This window comes from Chenopodium quinoa, unplaced genomic scaffold (genome assembly GCF_001683475.1).
Source record: "Chenopodium quinoa cultivar QQ74 unplaced genomic scaffold, ASM168347v1, whole genome shotgun sequence".
NCBI classification, from domain to species: Eukaryota; Viridiplantae; Streptophyta; class Magnoliopsida; order Caryophyllales; family Amaranthaceae; genus Chenopodium; species Chenopodium quinoa.
In genome coordinates this window covers 21,234,600-21,255,791 of record NW_018742204.1, presented here as the reverse complement: position 1 = coordinate 21,255,791, position 21,192 = coordinate 21,234,600, and the positions used below count along the sequence as shown (strand labels likewise).

The 21,192-nt window shown below is 33.5% G+C and overlaps 2 protein-coding genes across 2 annotated transcripts; both read left to right on the top strand.

Moving 5' to 3' along the window:
- Window positions 1–1,385: 1,385 nt before the first annotated feature.
- Window positions 1,386–2,456, top strand: LOC110686595. The gene has a single exon (XM_021863227.1). The coding sequence runs from the start codon at window positions 1,386–1,388 to the stop codon at window positions 2,454–2,456; it is 1,071 nt and encodes a 356-aa protein (XP_021718919.1).
- Window positions 2,457–15,298: 12,842 nt separating this feature from the next.
- Window positions 15,299–21,068, top strand: LOC110723038. Its single transcript, XM_021902313.1, has 12 exons — window positions 15,299–15,838; window positions 16,392–16,434; window positions 17,537–17,563; window positions 18,127–18,225; window positions 18,315–18,418; window positions 18,522–18,714; window positions 19,761–19,865; window positions 19,964–20,059; window positions 20,178–20,198; window positions 20,309–20,367; window positions 20,470–20,560; window positions 20,714–21,068. The coding sequence occupies exons 1-12, from the start codon at window positions 15,585–15,587 to the stop codon at window positions 20,816–20,818; spliced, it is 1,197 nt and encodes a 398-aa protein (XP_021758005.1). The 5' UTR covers window positions 15,299–15,584; the 3' UTR covers window positions 20,819–21,068.
- Window positions 21,069–21,192: the final 124 nt, after the last annotated feature.

The following is a 21,192-nucleotide window of genomic DNA, read 5'->3' as shown; positions in this document are numbered from 1 at the left end:
TAGGCATTAAATGATCCAATTAAAAGCCCAAGGTCAAGGTTCAACTCTCCAATTGTGCTAAAGTCAAAGGTCAGCCCACAAAGCAAGCCAATTGGGCTAAGGTCCAACTTCTCCATGCATGAAGAGGTATAAAAGCCATCAATATTCATACATTCTCATAGATTCATAGATTCACATACATTCTCATAGATTCATATATTCTCATATATTCCATCAAAGCCTCAAGCAACAAACTCTCTTGCATAGTGTTCTCTTTCTACACATTGTACTAACTTTAGCATCGGAGGGGCCTTCCTCGGCAACACCCCCGAGGCTAGTTTACGTGTGTTTACTGTGCAGGAAACCTTCGGCCCAACATAACTTGGACCGAATCCAGTCTTCTCCGTTTCAGCGGACCTTCGGCAAGGTCCCATTGTTTTCACCCGAAACACTTGTATTTTTCGTAATATTATGAAGGAAAAAAGGTGGCTAGCTAGTAGTCTAGTAGATAGTAGTCATTGGCAAGTTAGTCGTACGTGCAATTGTGAATTTGCATATATCTTTGTAGTTACTCCGTACTACGTAGGAGCCTTATGACTTAGAAATTTAGGATGGTAGTTGTGGAAAGAGGAATTCTTGGTCTCAAGTAGGTAGAGACCAAGGAGGTCTCTAGTAAGGTTATTTTCGTAATTTAACGAAAAGTAAAAAAGACAAAAAAAAAAAAGGGTACCTTATCTGTGAGTACTAACGATATATATATAGATAATACCATCCTGAATAATTTCAAAATACCATCCTACAACGTGTTGGTATCATCATAGTACTGCAGTTGGTATCATATTAAACAAATATTATTGTTGGTATAAGTAGCTTTGTAGATGGGATCCTAATTAAAACTTTGTTGGTATCTAGCTGCGTTCGGTTGGTATCAGAGCCATAACGGTTAAAAAGCTAAATTAATTTATAAATAATTAAGTAAAACTGGAGAATACTAGGCCCTCTACAGAGTGTAAGAAACCTGATTTTAAGCATTATTATCATATTCCTGAAAACACTAATAATTTTGGCCCAGTCCTTAATTATATAGTAGATCAAATTGGTGAATTAAGATCGAAAGTTGATAACATACATGCTCGTTGTATTAATATCGAAAATAAAATATCAATAACCACAACCGATATTAATAAAAAAAGTAAGCGATCTAAACGAACAGGTTAAACAGGTTCAACTTGCTTTAACAAACGAAGTTAGGCATCAACTCGGAAAAGAAGTATCACCTAATAAGGATAAAATCGTCCCATATAAATATAAATATCCTTTTCAAAACCTAGATAAAAATAAAAAGTTTACTGTAACACTCCCTAAAAGACCAATTAATAACCAACAAAAGAATAAAAAAACTAAACATGAGCCCTCATCTTCAGGAGAAAACACTAAATGAATTACAGGGCCTATTCGACAAAGAAGAAGACCCTAATAAGCTTAACGAAATCATGAATTTAATTTCTAAAAAGGGGATTGCTTCTGATAATGAAATAAAGGAAATTAATTATGCTACTTTAGAGGAAGATTTATATCAACAAATGGGAATAATGAAGTTAAATGATCTTGACTTTCTACCCATAGAAGTTGTTCAACGAAAGATCGAAAACAAACTAGGAAAAAGAGTAATGGATAATAATGATGTTGGGGAAGAAATTATTAATGTAAACAATGTTATCCAAAGACCTAGGTACCAAGGAGAAGGAAGTTGCACACGACCAAGATACATACCAGGGAAGACTACCCGGTTTAGTGTCAAGGTTATGCCTACTCATACACCTAAACAAGAAGAAGTGACTCTTGAACCCATTAGTCAAACTGGTTATAAACTTAAATTAGACGGTGTAAGAGATAGACAGGATGTTTTAGATCAATGGAAGAAGAGTATGAGTAGTGTACTTAATTTAAATACTGAATGGACTTCAGAAAATTTCTTAAATTATATAGAACATAGTCTCTACGGCTGTGTAGAAGATTGGTACGATGGAATAGATGAAGAAGTAAAGACTGCATTAAGAGCTAGTGAATCACCTACAAGAATATTTAGGCAGTTATGTCAATATATTGAGTTAGAGTTCATTGGTCCTAGAGCCGATCCTAATGAGAAACGAATGGAATATCAAAGAAAGTTAAGTAATTTATCCATCTGTAATATGAAATATGTTGATGATTATATTATGGAATTTGAAACATATTATTATAAAATTGGTGAAAATGAAACAAATCTTGGAATGTTCTACGATAAATTACCCAGTCCTCTTAATGAAGAGATTAGTGAAAAATATCAAGAATGGAGAGAGAAATTTTTAGCTAGGGATGCCCTAGGTAATAGAATTGATTTCCTTAGAAAGTGGATTGAAAAGAAGTGTAGAGAGGTTGCAGGAACTCAACAAATGAAGAGACAATTTCTCACTTGTTGGGATTTCAGCAAATAACTATGGATGCGAAAGAAAAAACTATATTAAAAGAAAGAGCTATAAGAAAAATAAATTTGACCGATCAGGAGGAGAAACCTATAAGAAGAAGTATTATAAACACAAATATAGAAAGCCAAGTAGGTTTTTCAGAAAGGCAACATTTTGTCCTGAGAAAAAGAAAACATGCAAGTGTTGGTCTTGTGGAGAACTAGGACATTATGCTAATGAATGTAAGAAAGCTAATCATAAACTAATGGAATCCTTAGGAAGTTGGGATTACATAGAAATACCAGAAGACGAGGCTTTAGAATTGGCTTTAAATAACAATAAAGGAATAGTAGAGAACGTAGAAGAGGAAAATGAGTATAATGAAGAACCTGAAGCTAATGATGAGTTTGAAGATGAAAATTATGAAGAAATAAACAACATGATGGAAGGAAAAGAATTAGAAAATTCAGAATCAGATGACAATGAGGAAGATAAAAGCAAAATGAAAATAGGTCAACTAAAAAGAGCTGAGTATTCATTTGAAGATAATGACCTAGATCAAGTAAACAAAGAAAGCTGGAATTTTCCCCAAATTACTAAAGATAAAATATTTAAAACTTATTTCTTTAAAACTAGAACTAAATATGTATGTGAAGAAATGGAAGGAAGTATAGTAATCGAAGATTGTGAACAAAAAGCAGCCGAAATTAATATCATAAACTGGAAAAGTATTAAAAAACATAAAGAAAAGGGAAATTATAGCTATATTTGTATTGGTGCAGTACAAGTATACATAACTCCTTTGCAAGATTTTGGCAAGGATGTTAAATGCTTGAGTTTTATTTGTGATATTAGACATAAAGAATTTTATGATCAAATAATTAGTGGTATCACATGTAACTTAAGTCAAGGAACGGTAAGCTATATATGTGAACCTAGATATTATGTGAGCTTAGAGGATTCCTTTGCGTCAAAGTTCTTAGCTATCAAGCTATTAACAAAAGGAGTGAAAATGCATAAAGGAACACGACCCATACAATTAAGATGGAAGGTGGTTTATAAGTTGGTAAACACTATAGACTCATCTTTTAAGAAACAAATAGTCGATGCTCAAAAATATGAGCAAGGAGGAGGCCCTAAGAAGAAAATTACACCTATAAAGGTAAATCCTAATGAAATTGAAATTGAAAAAACTTGGGAAGAATTCTTTATGAACCCTGCAGTTAGTAATAGATCAAGTAAGATGTTAATTGATGAATCAGGACTACTTCATATTGGAATGAATACAAAGCCTAAATTACAGAGAAATCTGAGTTTTAGAACACCAAGTCTAAGTAGACAAAATTCAACAATAATAAAAATGAAAAAACAAGGTGATGAAAAGCCAGAAGAGGATGAAGAAGAAATATTAGTTCTACTAAAGAAACTAAATGAAAAATATGAAAGCAAAAAAGCCTTAAAACAACCGGCAAGGCATAGCATTGATATGGGATCATGTTCTAATTTCGAGTTAAATGAAGATCCAAATAATCATATTGATAAAAGGAAGGTAATTGGATATAAAACCAAAACTGTGAGTGAATCAGTATATGAAGATGAAGTTAATATGCAAATGGAAGCTCATAATGAAATATCCAGTACTAACCCTAATAGCATTTATATTCCAATTGATATATGCATTGAGGATTTCAGTAAATATAAATTATGTGCATATATTGATAGTGGTTGCTCTACATGTTTTGGAAAAAGATCATTATTTCCAGAATTCTTATGGAAAAAGGCCAAAAATCCTATGCAAGTTAGAATTGCTAATAATAGTGTCATGATGCATACGGGGATAATTGAAGATTTAAAGATAGAAATTGGAGGAGTCCAATGTGTTATTCCTATTTTATGGGCGACTGATCAGCCTAGTCATGATATGATAATAGGAAATAATTTTCAAAGGTTATACTCCCCATGCACCCAAACTATTGATCAAATAGTCTTTACTATTTATGGTCATTCTGTTCCCATACAAAAAATAACAAAGGCATATACTCATCAGACAATGGAATTTACGCGCAGCCAGCGTGGTGATAGGGTTACTCCTACACAACGAGAGGTTGCACTTAGAATTTCTGAGTGTGATTCATCATTAATATATCAGATAAATAAGCAACAAGATAAACTATGCGAAAAATTATATTCAACAAATCCTTTAGAACATTGGGAAAAGGATAATGCATTTGCTAAGATAACTCTAACAAATCCCAATAAGATTATTAGGGTGAGACAAATGGTTTATACCTACCAAGATATTCAGGAGTTTGATGAACAAATAAAAGAATTGCTTAATAAAAAGCTAATTAGGAATAGCAAAAGTCCTCATAATAGTCCAGCATTCATGGTAAGAAATCATGCAGAAGAAAAAAGAGGTAAAGCTAGAATGGTTATTAATTATAAACAACTAAATGATAATACTGTTTTTGATGGCTATTATATTCCTAATAAAACTGTGTTATTTAATAGAATACAAGGAGCCACATGGTTTTCTAAAATGGATTGTAAAAGTGGCTACTGGCAAATTAAAATGAAAGAAGAAAGCATTCCATTAACTGCATTCAGTGCCCCTCAAGGGCATTATGAATGGCTAGTAATGCCTTTTGGATTAAAAAATGCTCCACAGATATTTCAGAGAAGAACGGATAATATTTTTAGAGAACTTAATCATTGTTGTTTGGTCTATATAGATGATATTCTAATATTTTCAAAAGATTTAGAACAACATAAAATTGATCTCAAAGCCGTAACTCAAAAATGTGCAGAGCATGGTATAATCCTTGGAAAAGATAAATGTGTTTATGCTAAACAAAAAATTGAATTTCTTGGATTAGAAATTAAAGCTGGACAAATAATATTGCAAAAACATATTTTAGAAAAGATTGAAAAATTTCCTGATAAAATTGAAGATAGAAAGCAATTAGAAAGGTTTCTAAGATGTTTAACCTATGCTTCTGATTTTTTAGAAAATCTTGCTTTATTAAGAAAGCCATTACAACAAAAACTCAAGAAAGAAATAATTTGGAACTGGAAGGAAAGTGATTCCAAAATTGTTCAAGATTTAAAAGCTATGTGTAAAGATCTTCCTGTACTAACATTACCTACTAGTGAAGATGATTTAATTCTTGAAACAGATGCTAGTAATGAGCACTGGAGTGCTGTGTTAAAAATAAAAGAAGGAGAAAGACTTTGCAGATATAGCAGTGGAAGTTTTAACAAAGCTGAGTTAAACTATCCTACAATGCAAAAGGAAATCCTTGCAGTTATTAGAGGGATCGAGAAGTTTTTAATCTTCTTAGCCCCCAAACAGTTCTTAATAAGAACAGATTGCAAAGGCATACTCGGTTTTGTTAAAAAGAATTTATCTAATATGCAAGCGCAAGGGAGACTCCTGCGTTAGCAATTATGGCTTAACCAATTTTCTTTTACTGTTGAACATATACAGGGAACAAAGAATTCTTTGGCAGACAACTTAACGAGAGAATTATCTAATGTCGTCCAAGAAGCTCAAGACTACACAAAAGCCTCCTGCATACCAACTTCAAAAGATGGATGTAGAGAGGAAAACTCTCATTGATGAGACCGAGAAGGCAATGGAGCGGGTTTCACCCTCCAGTTGGGCCTTAATGCAAGGCTTGATCATATCAGCAAAACAACGTTCGCGAGATGGTTTAATTAAGGGTTGCCATCGGGCAGTCCAAAGGATATTGATGTTCGAGATAACAATTATGTTATTTCAGCTCATTCCTAATGTACGAGATATAATATTAAATAAAATAAGAGATAATGATTTTAGGACATGGTACGAATTGGTGGCTACAAGGTCCAGTAAATTCTTTGATCTTCGAGATCTATGGGGAGAAAGAGTAGAGTTTCCCAAAAACTCTAAAGTTGCATCATTACGAATCTTCCCATATCCTCTAAATAAAAATGTTCCATTCATTAGTATACATTACAAGGCTTGGGATTATGGAATGGTACATGATTTCTATGAATTCCCTACTCCTAATGACTCTTTCTTTCCAAGACTTACAAAGTTCCAGCAGTACGCATTCAACAAGGTTCGAAAATATTGTGAAGACAAAAAAGACGAATTTCAGTTAATCGTAAAGGTACAATGTGCTAATATCGAAGTTAAAGAAGGAAAAGTTAGCCCCCTGCATTACTTAATAGTATTTGGGGGAGTGAGGTATTGTAAAGATCCCATACTAATTCGTCAAAAGACGGTTAGAAATCCAACTGAAGCAAGAGCATTGGGATTTTTCTACATTTCACAATATCTTAACGATTTTATAAAAAGGAAAGAAATTCCTCTTGTCATATTTCGTGTTGAAAACACAACAATTGTGGCACCTAATGAGATGAAAGAATATTTAGTAGATGGCATAAACAATACCGAGTCAATCTACAAATATTTAGAAGATATCGAAAGAGGAAAGTTTCTGTCATTTGAAGGCTATGAGTATCTGTTTGAAGCATTCATGAGTTGGGATGAAGAGTATGCAGCCAAGTGTGTCGCAGACCTTTGCAGAGAGAATCTTATTTACGAAGACAGTAAAGATAGTGAGGGAGGCCTACAAGAAATGATGATGGATGATATTATGAATACATGAGCCCACATCAGCAATAATTCAAGGCATCTTTACTGTAACCACGTTTTATTAATTGTTTCTGTCTTAAAGTATCTTTGTAGAAAAAGAAATGGTGTAGAATTGCTTGATAGGGATCCTATGTAAATTTGCTTCCCTATATAAAGGGACTTAGGTCAAGAAGTGAAGGAAGAGTTGGAAGAGTTAGCTAGAGAATTACTCTGAAAATAATAGAGAAACCTCTAGAGAAAAAATACTCACCTTAAGAGACAGATTGGTTCTCCATCTCTCTTAAAGTAGAGAAAACTCTAGTTCAGCTTATGTCTGTTTAACCTTTCAGTTTGTGTGTGTGTGTTGTAAGATATGAGTGTTGTAACCTTTTTAATTTAAATAAAAAGTTTCGTTCAAGAAGGGAACGTTATCTCCTTGAACCTTATATATCAAATGAGTTATCTTTCTGTTTAAATATTTCCATCATAAACACAGTAAGGATTGTTTAGTTAGAGGTTACGGTCTAAGGTAGGAAACGAAATAGATCTGTGCTGAGCCTGATCTAAGGAAGACAGGGTTGGGGTTAGTTACCTTGGTAAAGCCGGAAGCTCAGAACGCCGGAGGTTCCATTGTCGACTAAGTTCAGGTATTGGTCAAAACTCTCTAGTTAAATAATAATTATTGCGAAGCATGGTGGGCTATTAAACTGTTAAAATAACCTATTTTGATGTATAAGTAGTAGAGTAGTGATAACTAGTACCGTTAAAAGTCATTAATCAAGAAACAAATAAACATTAGTTGACATCATACTATATATAAGTTTGTCAGTACCAGTAAGGTGTTAGATAGTATCAAAAGCAATACCATCTAAGAGTTAGTAGGTATCAAAAGTGAATACCATCTAAGCCTACCTTGGCTATTGTTGGTATACCATCCACGTTGAAACCCGAACCAAACCACTAAAGACAAAAGTGTCGGCAAAAGTACACTTGGTCCCCACTTGGTAGAGACCAAAGTGGTATCAAGTAGGTAGAGGTTTAGAAATCCTCGTTGTGGAAAGGTGGGAAGATGAAAGGAAATTGTATTCTTGAACTTGTTAAAGGAGCAACATCATCATGTTGTACTTTTCTTGTGTCAAGCCTTATAGTTACATTGCACCTATCATCATATGGGTTAGCGTATCCCTTTCCTTATTAATAGATTCTCTGTATATGTGAATGTTAACTATCTTATTACTTTGCTAAAATCTTTGGAGTGTGAACATGTGGTAATCCACCTAGCAAGGTTAAATCTTTTGTACACTGTTTGTAGTTCTCTTTACACCCAAAAAGTAATACTGGTATAGATCATCTTTGTAAATTCACCCTGTGCCTGATAATTATTGGTTGACAAAAAATGATGAAAATACATATATACTCTATATATAGGTATCTAAATTTTTTGCATAAATTGAAATCGCAATGCTTCATAGGGAGAGTATGTAATCATCGATAAATAATTATGCTGTGTATAATTAAGTTAATAATTCAAAACAATCACTCCCTCTGTTTTAATACTTGATTCATTTTTTTATTTTTTACACTATTTATTTATCTTACTTTGACTAATGTATGCGATTTATACATGAGAAAAAAAAAATATAGTCTTGTGGGTACTTGTTGGAATCGTCTCAATTAATAGATTAACATTTATTCTTATTGATGATTAAAGATATTATTGATCAAAGATTAGCATCGGCATACGAGCCTAAAAGAAATGGAGGAAGTATTTAAAAACTAAGGGAGTATACCTTTATATCTCTCATAAAATAAAAAAATGCATTGTAATGTTGTTTTTTGCGATTACAATTCCGTTATTTCTAGTAGCACCCACCGTAAGTCCATACCCTCAACCCTTTAAGAAGTATGTGTTAGGGTCTGTTCATATTTACTGAACTGAACTAAACTAAAATGATTGAAGCTGAACTAAACTAAGCTGAGCTAAAATAAATATTTTATGAGAGAAGAAAATTAGGAGTTGAACTAAACAAAAATTAAGCTAAATTGAACAGTCCCTTACTCAAACTGTCACATGAAATATCAAATATTAAGACATTCATAACAATTGGCTCGGTGAACAAGGCCCGCGATCTGAATGAATGTTATTGGGTCACAATACAACATAGTCCAAACTTATGGTCATCTAGTTTGCACCAAAAAAAAATTTATGGTCATCTAGTAGACGCGACCCGATTAGCAACTCCATGAAATTTGGGTATCTTCAATTGGACTACCCACTTAAAGCCCAATTCTTTGCAGTCACTTTCTCTCTCTCACCATTATTCAACCAAACTGCTGGTAGCCTGGTAAGTTTATTAGTAATTAGTTATTTATTGCAGACCCTTACATAGTTACATGTATCGATCTTGAAGTAATTAGTAATTGACAGTCAATAATAAATAATTAGTATTTAAAACTTCATATAGTACTTGTAAATAACTATTATTAGTAATTAGTAATTTGTTTTACAAGATCGATACAGTAAGGGCATGTTCACATTTATTGAAGTGAGCTGAACTGAACTGAACTGATTGGAACTGAACTGAACTGAGCTGAACTGAATATTTTATGAGAGAGGGAAATTAAAAGCTGAACTGAATTGAACTGAACTAATTGGAGCTGAATTGAAATTAAGTAAATGTAAACAGGACCTAAGGGTCTGTTCACTTCAACTTAAATTCAATTCAACTCCAATCAGTTTAGTTCAGTTTAGTTTTCTCATAAAAAATTCACTTCAGCTCTATTCAGTTCAGTTCAGATCAGTTCAGTAAATATGAACAGTCCCTAAATTTTTTTTTTCCTTCTTAAAATCTGTTTCTAAATGAACAAATGGCCAAATATATACTACTTTCGTTTCTTTTAAGTTGACACGTATTCTTTTTAGGAAATTTTTTTTTAGTTGACACGTTTTCTTTTGGGGTAATTTTTTTACCTTGCATTTACAAGCTATCCCACTTACTTTTTCATTCTCTCTCCTCTTTTTAATATATGTGCCTAAATTAAATGTGTCAACTAAATAAAAACGGAGGAAATATAATGTAATACATGAAACATAATACGCGGTAGCATATTACAAAGTAAATAATTGTACATCCAAATGTAAAATGGACCTTGTGAGTTGTGACAATGTAATGGATATATTTTCTGCTTGATTTAAAAACAAAAAACGGATAATAATCTAGAATGTAGTTGATATGGTGAAATTAGACAAGTGGTAAGAAAGCTAAAAAGAATAAACATCGAGGATGGCATTGGCTGTTACTGCATAAATGCGGCAAAGAGAGGGAATTGAAGACAATTACAAACACAAAGGCGAGACATTAATTCGAGAAAGACAGGGGTGATAGCTAAAGGTACAGATTGCAGCGAACCGAGGCCGCTACTCACACGCGTCGTCTTTATAATCGACTCTATCTTTCGCCTTTTTTCTTTCTTCTCATCATAATAATGTCATCCTTCTCATCCTACACCTCATCATTTGCCTTTTCGATCTCCAATTTCAGCTTTTTTTTTACTACGGAGTACTCCTCATTCAAACATTACTATATATATATATATATTTTTTTTTTTTTTTTTTTTTTTTTTTAATAAAAGATACTATTAAAGAAAAACAATTACAACCTAAACAGTACATGAACATAAAAAGACCACACACATTAAGAACTAGTCAAGGAGGATCGAAGATAAGAAAATACTGAAAAGATCGTGCAGCACACCAAGAGCCACAGAGCCTGGACAACCCAGAAGACCAAACCACATCCAAACTGTGGACCAAGAGAAGCCGATTGAACCGCGGATCACAAACCTTGAAAAGAACCCGAACTGGCATTGAAAGCGACGGGAACTCATGATGGAAACTGTTGGGAAACGAAAGAACCCGAAAAAAGCACCCTGTTGCTGAAGACCTAACCTATGACACCATTCCACTCCTAGGGATCGAAAAACAAAACTGCATTCTAGGAGTCTCGAAACAAAACCTATAGAGTTATATACTCTAATGACTCTATGAGAAACCGTGCATCCAAATGCAGGTTTTCCTCTTGCAATTCTACTAACACAGAATGCAAGAAAATGGAGGACTTTGCTCAACCCAAACATTAAAGATGGGTAGCCTCCTTCAAGATATTGTTTAACAGCGATGACTGACCTTGTCATCACCCACACTAACAACGGGATGATAGCAATTACTTGAATGCCTATATCATCCCACATCCCACAACCCAGCAACAAGATCGACAAACCAAGCTCTTCCCCCAAAACCACACTTCTCCTGCAAACTCCATATGCAGAGAGAATCATCCAGCTGCGCAATTAACTTCCCCCCCCCCTCCGGTAAACTATATTAACTACCAAGGGAACACCTTTACACCCCAACAAGGCTCCAAGTAGGACCACCCACCCAACGAAAAAGGGGGCGTTTAATCTTACAACCCACAAAAACCACAAACTAGGCTCCAAAAACCACAACAACACTTCGATAACTCCCGAAACAAGAAGTACTCTAACACACTCTAACTCATGCCTAAGCAGAGAGTTATTTAAACAAAGCAAACCAAACAACCAATCACACAACATAAGCAAACACAACAAAAGTAAACTAAAGCAAAATAAAATTAAAAAAACAATAAAATAAACAAAGCAGTAAAGTAGCGAGAAGAAACAGGGGAGCGAAAAGGGAACCTCTACGGCAGCCCTTAACTGTAGCAAACAACCCACCACCCGAAGCAATCGTCCACGACATCACAAAGAACCCCTCACTGAACCAACCCTTGGGTACGCGAGGAAACCCTAACCCTAACTTCACCTTTACCATCGGGAATCTATTAACGAAGTTCCTTTCAACGGCGGCGTTAAGGCTAGCACCATAACTTCACCTTTACCGTCGGGAATCTATTAACGAAGTTCCTTTCAACGACGGCGTTAAGGCTAGCCTTTGGTTCTTGACTTGTTACAGTAGGCCGCTAAACACTGACGATCAACCTAAACGAAACCACGACCAAGAGAACCCCTGACTTCTACACCGACTAACCAAAAACGAAAGCTAAAAAAACTAGAGAAGAAAGGAAATTGCAGGGCTAGGCTCGCCGACGACGGCTAGGCAGAGCGTGCCAGTCGCCGGCGAGCAGGGGGGTAAGAAAAGGAGGAGCGGTGGGGGCGGTTGAGGATAAGGCTAGGGTTAGAGAGAGAAAGGGTCGAGAGTAGTTAAACATTACTAATTTTAATACACATCGGAGTATCATTTTTGGAAAGTAAAAACGTCATTCATTTATTCACAATATATTTAGAAAAGGAGTATTATTTCCCAGATAAACAAAATCGTTTTTTCAAGTTCCCCAGATAAATCTATTGTTTTTCCAAGTTACCCGTGGAGGGGTCCATGCGTTTTTTCATGTACTAATTGAGGAGTACAATCAGTACATGTGTAATTTCCGCATCAAACAGTAAATGCAAGTTGTAAATAGTAATTAGACAGCTCACCAAAATTACTAAATAAATTACCACTATTTTTCAATAGATTTACTGAAATGTCACTAGATTAATAAAAATTCGTTTATCTGGCAGATAAACTTGTATTTTCCCTTAGAAAAGGACCTTGTTAACGAACGCCCCCGGACGTTATATTAAAAAATTAAACTTTAACCTAAAATGGTATTAATTTTGAAATGCATGATAAAATCACGCGTCAATCGATGTAATTTATATTTATTTTAATTTAATATTTCTACTTTTAGCTTGTAATCTTATCCAATGCTCATCAAAAAGTACGTACAACCTTAAAATAGAAATAGGTCCTTAATTTTGATTTGTCCAATGCTCATCAAAAACTAAAATCACTCGTCAATCCCTAAGAAAAAATAATCTATATATCTATATATATACTACAATAACAATCACTGATGTCATCATTACTTACGTGTCACTTTTTTATTTAATTTTTTTCCCTCTAAAATGCAAGAATGATGTCATATTATGCTATTTAGTTATTTACGAGTTGTTAACAATAGTTAATAATATAATTTAATTGAAATTTCTTAATTAAATATGAAAATTATGCACTTTCGGGAATTGTACATTCATATTTAATTATAAATTAATTAGTTAGGAAAAATGAGAAAGTTATTTTCTTTCCGTACGTGTTAAAAGTCTATAATTCAATTCTTATTTAAAACCATGCATCGCACGGGATTAATCTAGTGGTTGGGAATAATTGAAAAGAGGGAGAGAGAGAGAAAGTGTTAGAAATTGATGTAAAAAAATTTATTAGTACAGCAAATTGATGACAACTCATCAAAAAGTAGAGAATATTCTCAAATTTTATAACCTTAAAATGGAAATAGGTCCTTAATTTTGATTTGTCAAAAAACAATACATGTATTTAATAAAAGGATGAAGGGAGTATTGTATTATGTATAAGTATAACTAGTGAAATGAATGTTGCCTCATTTGGACCATTTGGTACCAACACAACATTGCATGCTACTTATATATGGAGTACAACAGAACTATCATGGGATAGAATAATGAGGTGATCGATGTTGTACATGTATAGTGACGGTATCAAGCTTCAGATTCAGAATATAAAATATCATGTAAGTTTATCATTTTAATAAAGCGTTGAACTTTGTTATAATTTGTGGTTATATTCATGGTAGTGTATGTATGCATGGCATCATGTTTGCTTATTACAGTTTTCAGACAACACAATTTCTGAATTTTTTTGTCATGAATAATTACGGAGTTTAATCTCTCATTTATTACAAAAATTATCAAATAGTATTACTCCATATTTGGTGATATTATGATGAAAAAAAAAAGTCAAACGTTGATTTGTTACTAATGTAGTTTTTTGTATTTCTAACGATAAATTGTGTCTCTCTTTAGTCATTTTCTTGCCATATTTATTCACAATTAATTTTCTCAATATCTATGTCATCTTTAAATCTTTAATTCCATTGCGCCCTCACAACCCTAACAATTCAAAGTATGAAGTAAGAATCTAGATAGAACAATTGGCTAGGTCTATAAGTTTAAGCATGCATACATGAGGCAGGCTAGCCAGGGTTGAATACTTGAATCTCATACACTCATTTTAGAAGGAATTTTACATGAAGGTATGTACATATTGAAAAGAATAACAATTAAGAAAAGTATAACAATATTTTATTTAACATTAAGAAGTCATGGATCTGAATAATTTCAATTCTAATGTACAATATAATTATTTTTCAGGTATTTCTTACAGAGTATAATTGAAGAAATGTTAATACAATCTTTTTTTACAATCACTTAAAATAATCGATCTAACCACCCATAACTGATCCCCCGCAATAACAATTGGGAAGGGATTAGAATCAAAACTAATCTCTGAATCCAGATTAGCCCAAAAGGTGAACCGGGTGGAAAAAAAAAAAAAAAAAACCTTTAAATTAATCTAATGCTAGTTCATAACATTGGTAATCAATGTTTATAAATAAGTAATTACCCTATAATAGTTAACCGAATATATAAATTAGTCAAAATAGAACATTGATAATCGTGAATTCGTGATGTTAAAAATTGAATCCAATAAACTATTATTCCTTCCACCTAAAAATACCAATTTTCATTTACAACCTGCCTACAAGAATATTTCATTCCATTTATGGATAATCCCATTAATTTACCAATCCACCATTATACATAGTAATTTTTTTTTTTTTTAAAAAAAAAAAATCATTAATAAAAGGCATACGACACAATAAATGAAATCTAGATCAACAAATATATAAATTGAATCAAATAAGAGTTTCCTTCATCAAAACTACAGTAGTTGAATAGATCTTGCACTGTGGTCTATCTCTCGCACACATTACTGGAATATATAACCTTTTCAGAGAGACAATTTAACGATTAGTTGTAGCTATAAGGATGATTTTCATCTGATTCACTTGAACGCATTTGAAGAATTAATAACCGTTACGATCCTGGACAAATTTCTACCAACAAATTGATAATAAGACAAAAGTTTATTATTTTTTTATAAACGTACCAAAAAAAAACAACTTAAACTAATAAAAACTAACTATTCCACTATAGGGAGATGGACGAACATCTACACAACGTCACAACTTGTGTAGATTTATTAAAAACTAAATTGCAAAACTAAAGCAAAATAAGAGAAAAGGGTCGAAATTTTTTTAAAAATCCTAGAAAAGAGGGAGAGAGGAAGAGCGTTATCCACCATTATATAGGTACCATGTTTATATCATATAAATTATATTTATTATTTTATAAGTTTAGAAATAGAGGAAGGATAATAATATAGACATGATTTAATTTCAACCCCAAAACTTTAATCAACTAATTTATGGTCTGGCACTAAATTACACTCCATACGTACATTTGTAGAACAAACAGAGTATTATATTAATAAAAGACTAAATAAGTAAGCCACAACTCCAGCGCTATATAAAACCAGACCCATTCACACAAAAGAAGGAAAAACGAAAAGAGAGAAAATGAAGGCGAAATACAGGGGAGCGTCTTCAAACAGAGCAATATACTGTTGGAAAGAGAACAAACCATGTTCGAGATGGGTTCAAAAATACTTCAAAGATTGCCTTTGTAATGTTAGAGATGATCTTTCCTTTGGTTTTGGTATCGTTAGTTTAATAGCTTGGGCTGTTGCCGAGGTTCCTCAAATCATCACTAATTTTCGCACCAAGTCTAGCCATGGTGTTTCTCTTCTCTTCCTCATTGGTTGGTTTCTTGGGTATGTAATTCTTTCCCTTCATTTCTCTCTATTGCTCCATTGATTCGGAATTTGTTGTCGTATTGATATTGTAATTTGAACTAGTAATTGTCATTGTAGTAGTCTAATTCAATTTGAGGCAGCAAAATGAGTATAAAACCTATTCCAGAACCTCAACCTTCCGTTTAAGCTAATTCTTAGGTTCAGGAATATATTTTATACTCTATCGGCAGTGTACCTCTGCTAGTTCAGCTCGACTTGTGGACATAGTTGTGGCCAGCCCTATATGTAAGGAAACAACAAGCTAGTAGAACGCTCCATCCGGGGGGACAAGGATGCACCTACGATATTTCGAAACGGGAAAACAAAATCATTTTTGTTATCTATGCAATAGTAGTGGCAGTAATTTATTAAGATCTTACTTAATTAAGATTTACAAGTACTAATTGTTTTGTATACATAAATGGTAGGTCGTAGGTGTATTAAAAAATAAAAATGATATAGCTTTTGTTTTGAGTGTGACAAGTTGCATATGTGCATGTAACAAATTTATTATTTTATTGATTGTTTTCAGAGATATATTTAATCTAGCGGGGTGCCTTCTGGAGCCGGCTACGGTGAGTAATCAACATCCCTAGATATTCCTTATTTCAAGCTTAAACTTGACTTCATTATTCTTACTTTTCATTTCTTTTTGAGCTTAAGTACTCTATAATTTTCACTACGCTATTATTCCCTATGTTTCGTACTCTCTTCGTCCCTAAATTACATTTCTACTTCTCTTTATTATGTGAAGAATGAATGCTAGAAGTAGGAATGTAATTTAGGGACAGAGGGAGTATTGTTTTTTCTACTTCGAATTTTTTTGTTAGGCAAATTAATTGATCAAAGTAGGAAAAATAAAATAAAACAGAAGGGGTAACAATTACTCCCTAATTTCGTAGATAGTACAAGTAACTGTATTTATAACATTGTAATAAATTATTGGAAAATTTGTCAATTACTACCGCAAGTTAATATTACTTTGTAAATTACTACCACAAATTTAAAAATTTGTGAATTACTACCCAAAAAATTTTAAGATTTTGCGATCACTACCAAACCCCCATTAAACCCAACTATGACGTCATTATATCACTTTAACCCATGATTAAAGCCCTTAACTATGACGTCATTATATCTGACGTCATAGTTGGGTTTGATGGGGGTTTGGTAGTAATTGCAACATTTTAAAAAAATTTGCGGTAGTAATTTACAACTTTTTTAATTTGCGGTAGTAATTTATAAAGTAATATTAACTTGTGGTAGTAATTGACAAATTATCCTAAATTATTTAGGAACAGAGGGAGTAGTAATCCATGTATTCCGTAGCGTATTAAAGGCAAAATAGCATACACCGGAAAGTAGAAGCTTATAAGAGTACATGTTGTCATGTAAGCAGTTGAGTGCTGACATGATTACATGATGCATTTACACTTACACCAAAGTCAAAAAATAATTTACCTCGCTCTTTTATGTTATTTTCTTCTTTCCCTTAATAATTTTGTATTTTAGTGCTTAAAAAATCATGATCATGTATACTTATAAAAAATTTGTTATAATTATTGTTTGAATTTTTAATTTATCGAAATAAGTGTCCATGTTTGGCGTTACGTCTTAAGTGCTTCGATTTGTTTGGTTGTTAACTAAATTAAATTTTGTTTGTATGTGATTTTGCAGCTGCCAACCCAGTTCTATACAGCTTTGGTTAGTATCTTGTTATTCTCGTCCTTACTCCTCAGTTTTCACTACTTACTTATTTTGGATACAAAATAAATAAAGGTCATTTAAATTGTTATGTTAGCATGATTAAAATTTAAAAGAAAAATAGTTGAGTCAAGAATATCCACTACATAAATGTTTTGATGCTTCTTGACTGCTTCAAAAATAAAAACCGTTCTCTAGGAAGTATTATTCCCTTAGGATTTAGAGAATATTCTTTTTAATTTAAGGCATTTTTGTGCCAAAATGTTCACTCTGTGTTAGTAGACAGAACGATGCACTTGGTCCAGGGCACCGCGCATATCACTCATGAGATATTTTGATTATGTTGGATTGATGTACTTATCGAATGATGCATTCATATGGTTTATAAGCAAATCATATAGATGCCGAAGTTTATGATGGGATTATAGTCAAATTCAATAGATTTAAGCTATCGTACCTCATTTGTCACCTTTGTTATGACATAAACAATAAGGATTTTAATTACTTGCTATTTTGGGTCGCTACATGAACTTACATGCATTATATTTTTCGAATTTTGGCAGTTTTACGCAATTAGCACAATAGTGCTAGTGTTGCAGAGCGTGTACTATGATTACTTCTATTCGTGGTGGAAATGTCGTCATGATAAGGTCCATACCGAGGTAATTATATATATGTTACATTAATTGACTAATTATTTGTACATTTTATTATGTTGTCATGTTGGTTAGATAATGTTGATAATATATAGGTTGATCAAGAAGTGAAAAAACCACTGAATCCGAAGCCAACAGATCAGGCAGGTATCCCAATCCCGAGTTCTCCAGTAAGAGCACCAACACGAAGATACTACATGTACGTAAAGTTGTAGATAATCCTAGAAAATCAGCTAGCATATATCCAAACATGTTGAACTAAAAGATGAGCTGAACAAATTATTCGTGTAATGTAAATGCAGGTCAGCAAGGTCTCTAGCTGGGAGTGACACACCCCCATTCCGATCTTATCTGAGGTCGGGCCCTAGGAGCGGTCCCTCAGCAGTGGGGCTCGACGACCACTCATCTTCAGATGATGAAGAGACTAATCCTATTCCCATACCTGCTAAGAGAGGTACCACAGGCACTAGCCTACCGCGACAAATTCCACGTCCTGTAAGTTTTCACTTCTTTTTCAACATATTTTAGGTTTACTCATTTTGCCACTTGTGCATATTTTCTGGTGCACATTCATGAACTAATTTCTACTCCAGTTTAGCTGCTTATGAATTTAAAAAACAAGTCATTTTCATTATCTTGCACACTTTGTATTTTCTATGCTATATTTACGAAAGTACCCTTTATGCATATATAATATATTGACAATAATGTAAAAATGTAGTCCAAGGTTTTGCATGAAAACAATCATGAAGTTATTGGTCCCCATTACATACTAATTGACACATTGGTGCTATGGAGGTTGTCTTAGTTAGCTTCTTACAGGACCCGTAACTTGAATGTTTTCGAAAAGTTGTGCAAAACTCCGTTTGTTAGATTTGCTGAAGATGTTTGTTACCTGCAAGTAAGACTCGTACTGTTAAAGGACCAACTCAACCAAAAGCCACATGAAAGACCCTTTGGGCTTGAAATGTGGATGCAACACAGACCCTCTCATACCCGGCGCAAATTAATTCCACTTTGAAAGAGGGGCGGATGAGATTCGAACCCCTAACCTTTGTGTCACGCTAGCTCCGATACCATGTTAAAGGACCAACTCAACCAAAAGCTTAAACTGATGGTTGAGGCCCAGGAATATGTTTTATAATCTATCATGTTTTATACTCTATCACGTACAGTAATTAAGATTTTGTATGTTGATTGATTCGAGTGTTGTTGACTGAAGAGAATTGAGATAAGAATATAACGAACATTTTGTCTACTTAATTAAAAATATAAAAAGCTACGTTGTCCTCAAGTTAGTGTGCATATGTGATAATTGTAATGACTAAAAACAAAACTTATTGAGAAAATTAAACATAATGCAGCCTAAGATAATGAGGATTAATTCAAGAGGACAATTATTTTACATTCTCTGTCATGAATCACAGAGCATTTTTTTGTTAGAATCGAACTTTCTGAAAAGATCTTATAATCCATCAATAGCATACTCAGTCACATAGCATCAATTTTCATTTATTCTTTTGTCAATTGCCTTTTGGTAGGCTGCTCGAGGAGCAATGGTGGCCGTGTCTGTTAACTTGCCAAGTGGGGGCAATGCATTATCAGAAGCTTACAGGGGCTTTACAGGGAGGAGGATGTTGTTAAGCGTACGCCTATTCATTTCCAACAACATATAATTTCAGAACTTAACTCATTACTTGTGATATCGTTCAATATGAGACATTAAACTAATCTACATATGCAGGAACATGCTTCAGAACATAGTGCAGTGGGTCAATGGTTGGGTTGGTTGATGGCTGCTATTTACATGGGCGGCCGGATTCCTCAGATCGTTTGGAATGTAAGCCATACTATACTTCCTAATACTAAATCATTTTACACTGCTTGATTTTATTTTGATTTGTTCCTGCAACACTATTTGATACTAACAAGCATTATTGCTGTCTTTTATTGACCAGATCAAAAGAGGAAGTGTGGAGGTAATATTTGTCATCGGACCTTATTAACACTTATCTAAATCAATTGTAACGGATAGTTCCCCTTATCCTGTTTTCATGATGGATAACTCTGCTGTCATATGCTTTTGTAGGGCCTGAATCCACTGATGTTTATGTTTGCACTTATTGCTAATGTCGCCTATGTTGCAAGGTATTCTTTCTGACTCCTCTCTTGTTAGAACTTACAATCAGTCACTGTTATTTGGTCAAACGTTCTAAACTTCACACTTCATTATCTCTATAACAAATGCAGCATATTGGCAAGACATACAGAATTCGAAGAAATCAAAGCCAACATGCCTTGGTTGCTGGATGCTGTCGTTTGCGTGGTGCTTGATCTATTTGTATCCTTTATTTTCCCTTAATTTTAAATTTCTATATCTGTTTTCATTTCTAAGAAATCTGACCATTATTAGTCCAAGGTCTTGAATCATACTGATGTATGAATACGTATTGAGAAGACGGTTTGTTATGCCTTGACACTGCTTCTTTTCAAGATAATCATGCAGTATGTGTACTACAAACACATGCGAAGGAGGAGTACTAGGGAGGCAGACCAAGAATTCTACTACGAGGAAGCGCCAAAGCCAATTGTATCCTAGCTGTAGCATTACATATACAACCGTTAGAAAGATGAAATTTGAGCTTATAATAGGACCTGAGGATCATGAGCAACTGTATTCTTACTTCCTGTATCAATGTCTAATGTCACTACGCTAACGGTGTTTAATGTTCTGTATATGCTAACGAACAATTATGAACAAACTTGTCCTAGTTTTTCTAATGCTTGTATACATTTTGCTCACAACTATTAAGTAAAATTTTTAGATGCCTGTCTTATTTTTAAAATCGGGCTTCACATCACCATCATAGAGACGTAGACCCTGAAATAATAAACTACGTATGTGACTATATATGTAAGATGAAGGAAAGTACTTACTACATAAATATACTATCTAATACGGAGTATAAGCTT

Excerpts from the sequence above, each read along its gene's own strand:
- LOC110686595 (XM_021863227.1), top strand. The coding sequence starts at position 1,386 with ATGAGCCCTCATCTTCAGGAGAAAACACTAAATGAATTACAGGGCCTA.
- LOC110723038 (XM_021902313.1), top strand. The coding sequence starts at position 15,585 with ATGAAGGCGAAATACAGGGGAGCGTCTTCAAACAGAGCAATATACTGT. Across the intron at positions 16,435-17,536 it reads GCCTTCTGGAGCCGGCTACG|CTGCCAACCCAGTTCTATAC; the intron begins GTGAGTAATCAA and ends GTGATTTTGCAG. Across the intron at positions 18,715-19,760 it reads CGCGACAAATTCCACGTCCT|GCTGCTCGAGGAGCAATGGT; the intron begins GTAAGTTTTCAC and ends GCCTTTTGGTAG.